General features: G+C 39.3%; 1 protein-coding gene across 1 annotated transcript; it reads left to right on the top strand.

Moving 5' to 3' along the window:
- The first annotated feature begins 6132 nt into the window (after positions 1 to 6132).
- Positions 6133 to 7310, top strand: LOC118415504 (slit homolog 3 protein-like). The gene is made up of 3 exons (XM_035820165.1): positions 6133 to 6429; positions 6742 to 6935; positions 7277 to 7310. Exons 1-3 carry the CDS (start codon positions 6133 to 6135, stop codon positions 7308 to 7310), a joined length of 525 nt encoding a protein of 174 aa, XP_035676058.1.
- Positions 7311 to 12374: the final 5064 nt, after the last annotated feature.

Genomic DNA, 12374 nt, shown 5'->3' with positions numbered 1-12374 from the left:
GCGCATGGTTTTGTATACTACAACAAGCTCAAATTTTCATCGAATGAGTTGAATTTGGGGCAATGAGAAGTAAGATTATCTTCGTGACTAAAATATCACAATGTTTTGCTAATAAACAAATCGTACTGGTTTCAATCCTATCATGCCACCGATCCTGTGCCCTCAAGAAAAGTACAAGACTTTTCTCCCTTCACTTAAATGTAAATGTACCCGGCTTCGATCACGGACGTCCCTCGCATATGACGTTAAATGGAAATCTCGTGTTAAGGCAGGGCAATACCTCTCACACATTTAAGAACCATACCTTTTAACTAAGAGTGGCGGCATGCCTCAGTGAGCAATGGTCCATATTCTGTCTGGATTTGACGATTCACTACAAATGACAGGATGGAGGCATAGCAAACTTTCGTCTCATATTAGCATCAAAGCTCATCTGTGTTGGTATAATCTAAATTTATATTCAAGTTTCTCATTCAACACACGAAATTGCTCAAGTCAAATTTTCGGTCGCACATCCGTCGACCTTCGTCAGGAGTAGATATTCAATTACTCTGAGCACGTGTCCTGGGGAACTAGGACATTCGCCTATTAATATGTTTACAGTGATTTACATCCGAAAATGATTTAATCAGTTTGGTAGAATATATATGATATATGAGAATTCTTTTTACAAAACCAGCAGGTCTTTTATTGTTTACGTTTCGATGTTTCTCAGACACCTTCGTCAGATCTTCTAACTGGGGTTCTGCTTCTCACCGCTATATGTAGCGATGTAGGCGGCGCTTTTGCGGTGAGAAAACAATCCAAAAAGTGGCTAAGCTTGTATTCCCTCTCGTCCCGGTTCACATTATTCATTTACATCATTCGCCCAGAAGGGAGATCTGCATTCTCGTCCTCCTGTATCAGTCTCGAAAGGGCATATAACCCCATAAGTGGCGGTTTAGCCACAGCGTTAGCACCCCCGACTGGTGATTGTTACTTGTCACTCCCTCAGCTTGCAATGGGCGAGGCTTTATCTCAAGGGTAACTCAGGTAACCTCAACACGACAGCAATTGCCCCATGTGCAGTAGACGGACTGTAGGGTTTGAACCACTCACACCGGGAAGGACCCTACTCTTTTTGATAAGTGTGGAGGGTGACTTGTCGTCCCCAGGGTGTCTCCTCAATCACAATCATCTGTGGGACGGCCCAAACTGAAGCTAGGTACTGAAACCTGAGAAAAGCGGGGAACGTCGTGTAAAATACCTTTCCCTAGGGCACAGGTGGTACTATAACAGAAACCAATCCATAACCTCTGAATCGAACACCCTGCCGATTGCGCCACACGACCCCATGATGATGATTTATAGCAAATCTACATGTAAATTAATTATATGTTTTGTCGACTTGGATGAGGACTTTGGAAGATTACTCTGCCTTTAAGGGGTTAACTATCAAAAGTCTGCATCCGTTTGCTGTTTTGTTTTATATGAAAAGACCAATCGATAAGACATCAAGACTATGATTTTTCATCGTTGTTGGGAACTAAAGCGTTACAGGCTTACTGGTGGGACGTTCGTCTAGTGTTTCTGTAGCAATGTCAGAGAACGTTTTACAGTCTTGAGGAGACTCTCATGCAACAAACAAACAAACAAACACGTGCACGCACACACACATACGCACACACACACACACAGTGCTTTACACTCATTCATCTCTTAGATTAGTCAAAACAACGATTTTCTGTGTAGAAAGCTTCAGCAAGTGTGTGGCTGTGGACAAAGTAATTCGTAATCCCTAGAATATTTCAATGTTGTCTCTTGTAGGGCTGCAAACATAAAGGTAAAAAAAACGTTCGTTTCATTTTTTTTGTGATAGCTGAAAGAAATACATCAAAAGTGTTGTAGATTTAAGGACATGAAATGTGTAGTTTTAACTGACTTAAGCCGGATTTGATCCTCCGTTGATGTGCAACGCGTGGTGGAACCAGCACTGTTAACAAGTCTAGACAGACCACACCCTTATACCGTACACCTACCAGTGCAGTTGAGAGAGCAGTGGTGAGAAGACGGTGTGTCGTGTACAGCTGTACGTATGTGCACCAACAGTATCAGATAGTAAATCTTATCCCAGAGTAACATTTAGTATCGATATTTAGTAACTAGACCTACGGACGCTTCGAGTGGGGTCATTTTGAAACAAATATTCGTGACGTGACCGATCCGATCCATTCTTCTATCCGCGAGCAGCAGCCAAACCTATCAACAACAGGAAGATTCCTTACAGCAGGTTAGAATTTTTTAAATACTTCAAAAACACCTTGTGGAGGAAAGTAAGTACCACTGGTCTTTAACACTGACCATTGCACATCGATATGACTAAATGATGTTTGCATTGTTATTGCTGTTTTACGTATCAAATAGTTATATGTACACATAAGAGTATCCTACACAGGGGCACAATGGTTGTCAGAAAAGTAACAAACATATCCGTATAATATAATGCACAGAATCTAAAGCCGTTTGAAGTAGATGTTTTAATAAAAAAATCTACGGTAGAATAATGAGAGTGAATTAGGCTTTTTTAACATACGCTGTGGGTCAAAAAATAACGTTATTCGTTTTGCACAAAGACACAAATGAATAGGGAGATTATATTCTAGTTCTGGGGACTAAGATATCACAATGTTTAGCTGAGATTCTCATGAGTGACTGAGTTTATTCAAAGATGTCATGGAAGTTTGTCAAAATCCAAGAGCTGAGCAAGAGAGGTTTATTACATCAACGTGCAATTCAAAATTTGTCCGACAGATAAGATAGGGGTGGGTACCTAACGTTATACGGTGTACTGGTACAAAATCGTTTTTTCTTGTTGGACCGGTCCGGAAAAACCCTGAGTAGAAATTTGTATAATACCGGATGTTGAACCGATAGGAAAATGAACAATTTGTACCGTCAGGCGTTCACGTGTTTTAGGGCTTACAGGCCCAAGCAAACAACAAGTGCGAAGTAGAGAAGAGTTGATAGTCATTTTTACCAAGTTTTCACAGCGAAACCTGGTCAAAAACAGAGGCTGTAGTTAGTTTTGTTAACATGAATCTAGGATTTTAAAACAACAGTGGACGTCGGATACTCAACCTAACAGAATCTTTGTTAGCAAAATGGACCATTATTTATAGTATAATAAGTTCACATATAATTAGGTCCTTTAGGACCCGATCCTCTGGACCTGAACCAAACATGTACCTAATTTTTGTACGAGCACCCACCCCTACCGATAGACGTTTATTTATTGTAGACACTAAAACTGCAAAGTGTACATGTTTTCAAATGATCTCTACCTGATATTTGCTTGTTTTAATCTCTGAAATTCAATCTTTTTGTGGCAAACACCATATCTCCGTTTAACGTTCTGTCTGAATTTGAGATACGTCTCTATCGGAGGTAGGCATTCATTTACACCTGAGGAAAGTCGTGTTAAGTGCCATTTTTCTGATATTACAAAATTAGTTTTCAACGCAGCTGTGCCTCGCTGGTTTGGGTCTCACGCCTTACAAATCTCGCCGCAAGCTTGCATCTTTGGTTATCATAGTATCTTGGTCTTTCTGGCACTTTGAAAGGCCTTCTTCCCATTGAGGGGCTTTTGCATCCGATTGCTGGTTTGTCTATGTGAAAGGACATTAAGACCTTGATTTTCGTTTTTGGAAACTTATTGCTTCAAGCCTATCGACTTTCTACGCGTATTTCCCTGGCATGTGTAAGAAATGTTTACAGTCTCGGAGTAACTTGTTAAGAACAACAACATGAATAAAAACATGATTTTATTTTTCATCTGAGATCCAGAGAATATTTCAATTTTGTCTTCTAAGCCTGCAAACATAAAGGTAAAATGAAATGTTCGTTTCATTTCTTCTTTGTGATAGCTGAAACAAAAACATCCAAACGTTGTAGATTTAAGCACTTGAAATGTGTAGCTTTAACCGACTTAAGCCGGATTTGATTTTCCATTGATGTGCAACTTATAGTGGTATCTGCATTGTTAACTAGTCTAGACAGGCCAAAACTTTATACGTTACACCTACCCGTGCAGTTGAGAGTGCAGTGGTGAGCAGACGGTGTGTCATGTACACAATCATGTACATATCTATTTGCAACAGGAAATTTCATTACATAATGTTAGCGAACTATTCAATTACTTAATAAATATTTTATCCCTTTGGGTAAGGGGAGGAGCTTTTGACACTGATAGGTTTTGACACTGACCGAGACACATCGATATGGTTGAAAAGATTGTCTTGTTATTGTTGTTGGACTTACTAAATACTTTCCGTACACATACCACAATTCTGCACAAGAATAGGAAAGTTGTCATTCACAGTTAACTATACGGACATCTTCCTGAAATGTAATGAAATGTATCAAGCCTTGTTGACAGTAAAACAGCTTTGGTATGTCTGCCCCATTATGTCATACCTGTGACGCGAAAACGTTCGATACGGGTGTTCCGGACCGGATGATAACTTTCCGTACGGCCCGGGGTTATCACACGGGCTCCATTCGAATAAATCGAACTGTTTCGAGTGGGCCGAGTACGACGCCATCGAAAGTTCGAATACCTGATTCGGACGTTGGAACATTACTGTTCCAGCGGTTTTTTTTTTTTTTCGAGAGCAACAAATTTGTTCAACTTCTGGCGCATTTAGCATCAAAACAGCGGTTTTCTCCGGAGGGTATGACATAAATAAAATACAACACGGTGTATTCCGCATCACCCTCGGTCTCAGCCCTACCGCGGGTCGGATCACCCTCCGGCCTTCGGGCGATCCGAGCCGCGGTCGGGCTGATACCTTTGGCGATACGGAATACACCGTGTTGTATTCTATATTTATTATGTTTCCCAGAGGAGAAACATATTATTACTGTCCAGACATTAGCATATTCCAACCGGATCCAATCTAAACATGAAAAAAAGGAAGCTGTAACATGCACTCCTCGGTTTCAGAGTTTTGATTGGTCGAAAGTCGGCCTTTCTCGGGGATACATCAGATATGAACCTTTCAACGCACAGGACAAAAAATGGTACTCGGCATCGATTTTTAGTTGCCGAAATGGTTTTGATTCACACACACACTGAGAAGGGTCCCTCCTTTTTTTCGATACGTTTGACGGGTTCTTTAGCCATGCGTGAGGCTATTCTCAAACAAGGGAACTCCATAACACGTTCATTACGATTCGCGTCCCTAAGCAACGATTTGTGCTCTATTGCACGTGAGCGAAGCGAAGAAAGTGAGCAAAGATTCTCGTTGCACTGCTAAATCTAAATGTACATCTTAATGCAAAACTAAAGCTAAATGTTTTGCTTGTAACGATATGTTTTAAACGTAAAACATTTTGAAATAGATATTGTGACGCAAAAATAGTAAATCTTTCAACCTCAATATCAGTGAATCAACATTCAAGAGTTACCCCTTAGCATTAGTACCTTTGAATACCGTACCGTTGATCTTACAGTGTGGAGTAAATTATTACAACAACTAGACACAGCAGACATGACATAAACAGAGCACATAGATAACATTTATGTTGGGAGTTGCATTCCTAAGATGTAAGAGATAGTAGTTTGGTGATTTATTGCAACATCTCTGCATGTCTCATCATCTAGTATGTTTTGGGAAGCATCTACAGACAATGACACCTCTGGCTGCTGTGCAAATTTATCAAGTTAGTATAATTACACTTAGACCCCTTTCACACTAAAAAAAAAGCAAGCGGATTAAACGTGCAATCCGCTTTAACTGCAAGGATCCGGATCGTTTTTTCAGAGTGAGAACGCTCCAATCGGCTTGTATTTTCACCGATCCGGGTCGTTTGCAATCCATTCCTGGGAGGTAGTTTGAGACACTTGCAAACAATCCTTGGTTCGAATTGCGAGTGTGAACGCAATCGGTGGCTAGATTCTATGTAAATTTCCGATTTGCCCCTAGTCGGAGGTTGTATATCCAGGTACACGGGGTCATAATTTTGCGTATTTCGGGAGCAGGAACACACGCCACTCTGCCAGGTTTGCTAACGTTACTTACTCAGGCTTTTTTTTCTATCCTCGGATAGAATGAAATCACAACTGCATGATATTTATCTTTCCTCAGACAAATCATGTCTAATAGACTGGTGATGCGTCTGATTCTTCTGCTGATGATCTTCAAGGAAAGTGGAGCAGCCACACCCTGTGAGAGCTGCAGCCGGACCTGTGACTGTAGGGACAAAGACCTCAGAAGTGTTCCTCAAGATCTTCCCACAAAAATCGTTAGATTGGACTTAGACCGTAACGCTATTGTATCCTTGAAACCGTCTGACTTCTCCAGGTACACACGCATAGAAAAAATCGACTTAAGTAGAAACAATCTAACCAACATTCAGAATGGTACATTTTCAATTTCACCCAATATATACGTGATTGACCTGTCCGACAACAAAATAGATAGCATTCAACCTGGGTCATTTTCAAATCTACCCAAGCTTATAAGGTTGTCTCTGGACTATAACAAGATAAATAATATTCAACCGGAGTTATTTTCAAATCTACCCAAATTAAAACTGGTGTACCTGTGCTCCAATCAGATAAATGTCATTCAACCTGGAGCATTTTCAAATCTCCCAGTACTTTTTTATTTGAACCTGGGCTACAACCAGATAAACCACATTCAACCTGGGGTATATTCAAATCTACCAGGGCTTGAAAAGTTGTACTTGTTCTATAACCAGATAACTTCCATTCGACCTGGTTTATTCTCTAATCTACCACGGCTTGACTATTTGCAGCTGTCCAACAACCGGATAAATGACATTCAACCTGGGTCATTTTCAAATTTACCTCTGCTTGATAATTTGTACCTTGACGACAACCAGATAAACAACATTCAACTAGGGACATTTTCTAATCTACCCAATCTTAAACGGTTGGATCTGTGCCATAATCAAATAGACGGCATTAAACCTGGGTCGTTTTCAAATTTGCCTCTGCTTGAAAGGTTGTACATTGAAAACAACCGGATAAGCCACATTCAACCAGGGTTATTTTCTAATCTACCAAAGCTTAAACGGTTGGACCTGTCCTTTAACCAGATTACGTACGTTCAACCTGGTGCATTTTATAATCTACCCCAATTTACAACGTTGCATCTTCACAAAAACCAGATAACTAGCATTTCGGCTGGTACTTTTACAAACTTAACACAGCTTAAGTTTTTGTACCTGAACTCCAATCGCATAAATAACATTCAGACCGGTGTGTTTTCAGACCTGCCCCTACTGAAGGAGTTGTTCCTGAATAAAAATCAACTTAAGGTGTACTCGGGATATAATGACCTGATGCCGATAAAAACTGTAAACCTTGAGAATAACCCCTGGCAGTGTGACTGTAGGATGGCTCCCTTCAGGCGAAATATGAATGGGGCACTGCTTGATGGCCAAATAAAATGTAAAGAACCCAGCAGGTTTTCGGGGCAAAAGCTTAAAGATATAAACCCTGAAGATTTGATCTGTGAAGAAGCTAAAATTGTGAGATTTGAAGTGCTAGACGAAAACGGTACATGGTCAAAGGGGGAGACACTATTTCTTATGTGTGAAGTTTTAGGTATTCCAACCCCAGACATCACAGTCACCCTTCCATCTGAATGGAATGTAACTGTTGAGTCAGGTGGGAGGGTGACTGTTGATATGAATGGTACCATCACCATAACAAATGTTACCGCAGCAGATGCTGGTCTGTATGTCTGTATCGCATCAAGTCCTCTTGGCTCCACGTCAGCTACACTGACTTTTGATTATCAAACACTGACTACTGACTTTCAAATGCCAACAACAGCAAACAACTCATTATCCGTTACACACAACACAGAGAAAGATGCTGACCAAACACTATTTTCTATATATGTTGTCCTCGCTGTTGCTGGGGCCATGCTTGCGTTGTGTGCAGTCGTTGCAATTATTTATAAGCAATGCACCAAAGAGCATCCTCTTGTTGGTGTAAGCGCTGCCGTTTTGAACAATATGGGAACGGGTGTAACAGTGTGCAATACCAACTATGGTTTAGCGGGGCAAGGGGGGTCCTTAAACGCCGCGACTTCACGACAGAAAAGTAATATTCGAACCAGTGCCAATAATTTAGGAAAGCCCAACATCCATGTGGGTAAAGATACAGCACAATCTAGCGATGTATGTAATCTAGACATGAATGCATGTGAAAATAACTATAAAATTTCGACACTTGAGTCTTTATCAGGGTTGCACACAAACGGGGTATGAAAATACTGTATGAAGTAGCGGACAACTATATCTGAGCCAAACACGGATGTGTATGAAAATGACGATGAAGTTCTGGCAGCTGGTTCCTTATCTGGGTTAGACACAAACGTGTATAAAAATACTGATGAAGTAGCGCCAACTATATCTGAGCCAAACACAGATGTGTATGAAAATGACGATGAAGTTCTGGCAGCTGGTTCCTTATCTGGGTTAGACACAAACGTGTATGAAAATAATGATGAAGTAGCACTAGCTGTTCCCATAGCTGAGTCAAAAACAAATGTGTATGAAAATGACGATGAAGTTCCGACAGCTGATTCTCTATCCGGTTTAGACACAAACGTGTATGAAAATAATGATGAAGTAGCACTAGCTGTTCCTATACCTGAGTCAGACACAAATGTGTATGAAAATGACGATGACGTTTTGACTGCTGACTCTTTATCGGAGCATCACACATACGTATATGAAAATGATAATGATAAGGAAGACGTTCCTATTCATTCGGTAACCGTGGGTGAAAAGGGCTTTTAAAACCTGCAACTGAAGACCAATTCTATGTACATGAAAATAATGATGAAGTAGCACTAGCTGTTCCCATAGCTGAGTCAGACACAAATGTGTATGAAAATGACGATGACGTTTTGACTGCTGACTCTGTATCGGAGCTTCACACAAATGCATATGAAAATGATAATGATAAGGAAGACTTTCCTGCAACCGTGAGTGAAAAGGGTGAACAGAAAACAGTCATTTTTAAACCTACAACTGAAGACCAATTCAATATATATGAAAATAATGATGTCTTTTAAGTAATAAAACTGTGTGCATGTACAACACACTGATGTGCTAGGGGATGATGATAATGGAACAGTACCTGATAATCCTGACCTCGAGCATCATATCAAATTGTGTGAAAACAGTGATGCAGATGCAATGCCTGATCATCTTGGAATTGATATGGACTATGGTAAGGATAAGAAAGCAAAATATGCTGCTGTTCATCGCAGGTAATGAATAAAAATGATAAAGGAGTATAAGGTACTTCTCAGCAAATCTATAGGATGGACAAAGACGTAAAAGATAACTCTTCTAAACTCTATATGTCATCTGAGGTTGGTCTAAATACGTATAAAAGAGGGACAGCTGCTAATGATCACCCAATAAATAAGGGTAAGAAAAATGTAAAAGGTACTTGTCAGTTAACCTATGGGAAGGACAATGGCGAAGTAGCTACCCCTGATAACCCTTATAGGCCATATGGAGGGTTCTAAGCAGGTTGTGCATAACGAAAATGTACTGAGACGCTACTTGAAAGTTCATCTTAGCTCGAAAAGGGCATTATAGATCAAAGTGAAACTGTAATGTTCAAAGGAAGAGTGACCCCAAATTATGACTAACCAACTTTGTCAAGAAATGAGCCATCCACCGCTCCTATGACACTATTGTAATGCCCATTATGATTATTTAAAAAAAAGACTGGAGTCAGTTAGTTGAAAATTACGATATTTCTTTTTTATACAGCATAAATCTGAGGTGAGATAAATCTGATCGAAAATGTAATAGAAGAAAATAACATATGTAAACCATGTAAAAGGTTAATAAAAACAATTTCATAGAATCTGATATAATTTTAACTTTGGTGCATTGTTTGATATTAGCAGCCAAAAGCAATTTTGCTCATAATATCCTTACTAAATGGTTCTTTATGCTCTCTTATGAAACAGTTTATTATATATCAAATTGTAGGCGTAGGAAGTCTTCATATTCGTAAGAGCATTTAACTTTGTTCTAACGTTATGTTTATATATTTTCATGTGATATGTGTCACATGTTCATATATTTCAAAAAACATGTGAGGCATAACAGAGCTTACAGCACTCGATTAACGAAAAGTCTTATCTACCAAATTGTGTACTTTCTTAACGATTTCCGTTTATAAACAGTCTTTTTTTTAACTTGCTCAGTGATTTTGTGTTAAAAACTTTACTTATATGATAACTTTTTGTCAAAAGTTCTGTTTTCAATTCCGAAATTCTAAACTAGCCTGCCAATGCAGCCACAGGGCTGCCTACAGAGGCTTGTTCCTTTGAAGGGTTTCTGAATGATAAGCAAGTCATCATCATAATGATTTTGTAGTGGACTGAAGTTTGTACAAAGTTGTTTTCCGTCTTGTAAGGTAACCCTGGAGGTATGTAATTTTGTGGAACAAATAATATATCTACTCGACCTTTTGTTGATATCGTGTCTTTATTTTCTCTCTTTTGTCTCCCTCCCTATCTGTAACCATAAGCAGACCGGGATTCTTTGGTCAATCTATAACCATGGAGAGGGGGAGGGGGGTACTTCAGGTCCACGTTTATAACTCCTGTAACACCTTAACAACTATTATAGAAAATTGCTAAACTGTACTTTCAACACTGAATTAACTACATGGACGTACCCCTCTAAATTGTCGGTCAATCTTGTTCACAGAATGACCCATTCTTACTCCAGTAGTAACGTCAGGAACACACCACTTTTTGCAGGAGGGGGTAATAAGTATCAGAAAGTCTATGTCACCCCGCGTTGATTATTGTTTGACCACGTATTTTGTATGGTATGTGTATGTGATGTCTCTGGCTGGTACCATGACAAAATTAGATTCCCAGCAAACTTCAAGGTAGGGAACAAATTATGTAGTAGCAAGTGTGGATAATTCAATAAAATGCCTGGTTCGACCTTTGCTATAAATGCAACATTATGAAATTTAGTTCAACTTTCCGTAATTAGAAAAACTTAAGTATGCATAAATTATGCTAGTTTCATGACGTCAACGCTCAAAGACCAAAAAGGTGGACTCAAATAGCTAGCTTATGATTCCTTGACAACAGAAGTCGTAGCAGACATAATTATTCTATCTTCAATTGTTACGCTTTTGTAGCATACCTTGAGGTTTCTGGGAATACAGTGTTGCCATGTTTCCAGCCAATACAATCACATTGGTAAAATAAAAATTACGTCATAGCGACGTCATAACGACGTCGACGTTTAGGGAACAATACTCATATCATATTAACATCACTCTGAAAGTTTGGCGGTCATATAACATGTTGCTCAGGAGTTACAAGAGTTACAAAGTGCAGGCCTCAAAAGCCCAACCAAGAACCCCCAACACCCACCCATCCACCCCCATCCCATTTGGACCAAAAAAGGAAATGTCTGAATAGGTTCAAAGAATAATTGCAAGACAATTAAAAAAAAAAACTTTTGGACAAACAATATTTACTGGGAATTCTACATATTCCGCTAGTTTTAATTGATCTGTTGATATGATTAACCCCCTTGGATGTCAGTCGCTGAATAGATCCAAGTGCATTTTATTTCCTTAAAGCACACCCCCTAAGCACACACACACACACACACTCAGCACTGGATATATGTAGGACGTTTCCATAAAGATAGCTATTCAATAATCAAAGGCTACATGTATGTGTCATTTTCAGCGTTTATTAAATATTTTTCTTACGGCTATACTCTCCCGGGTAAAACAACGGCGGTGATGTTTATATTGTTTTACTATGGTCGCTTTTCAAATAAAAAAGGAAATAAAGACCCATACCTGTAGTGTATTGTGAACTTTCAAAGTTGTCTCCCTGTGCGATACATGACGCATGTTAATATAATGAAGCTACTGTAACAGTAGTTAAGGGCCATCAAACATGAAACCAAATCAGGAGGAATCAAGTAGAACCAACCGGAATGAAGTATTTGCAAAATTTGTGCCACATTCACGTCCATTCAGGTGGGCATTCCAAATGGACCCTAAATTTCCTTAACACGAGAAGGAATGAGCCAACATCCCGTCAGAATAAAAAATCATTTTCTTTTCCTGGGAATTCGTAGTGTATTCTATAACTTTATTTCGTCTTGATTAAAAAGGATATCTTAACTAAAACCATATCTTAAATGCAGATGGCACCTGTTTCGACTTGGTTATTAACTTTTCTACTAAAAAAAATAGTCATTGACAACAAAAACGAGTCGTAAATATCCCCTCAGAAATAAAAAGACTTGTAAAAAAATCCGTGTCGGCATGTCAGGGCCCACCT

The sequence above is a fragment of the Branchiostoma floridae genome, chromosome 5, assembly GCF_000003815.2.
Source record: "Branchiostoma floridae strain S238N-H82 chromosome 5, Bfl_VNyyK, whole genome shotgun sequence".
NCBI classification, from domain to species: Eukaryota; Metazoa; Chordata; class Leptocardii; order Amphioxiformes; family Branchiostomatidae; genus Branchiostoma; species Branchiostoma floridae.
Note: the sequence above shows the minus strand (reverse complement) of the source record. Positions and strands in the feature narration are given on the sequence as shown.

Coding starts and splice junctions, on each gene's coding strand:
- LOC118415504 (XM_035820165.1), top strand. CDS start 6,133: ATGTCTAATAGACTGGTGATGCGTCTGATTCTTCTGCTGATGATCTTC. Junction 6,430..6,741: donor CAATTTCACCCAATATATAC/GTGATTGACCTG, acceptor TTCTATAACCAG/ATAACTTCCATTCGACCTGG. Junction 6,936..7,276: donor AATCTACCCAATCTTAAACG/GTTGGATCTGTG, acceptor GTGTGTTTTCAG/ACCTGCCCCTACTGAAGGAG.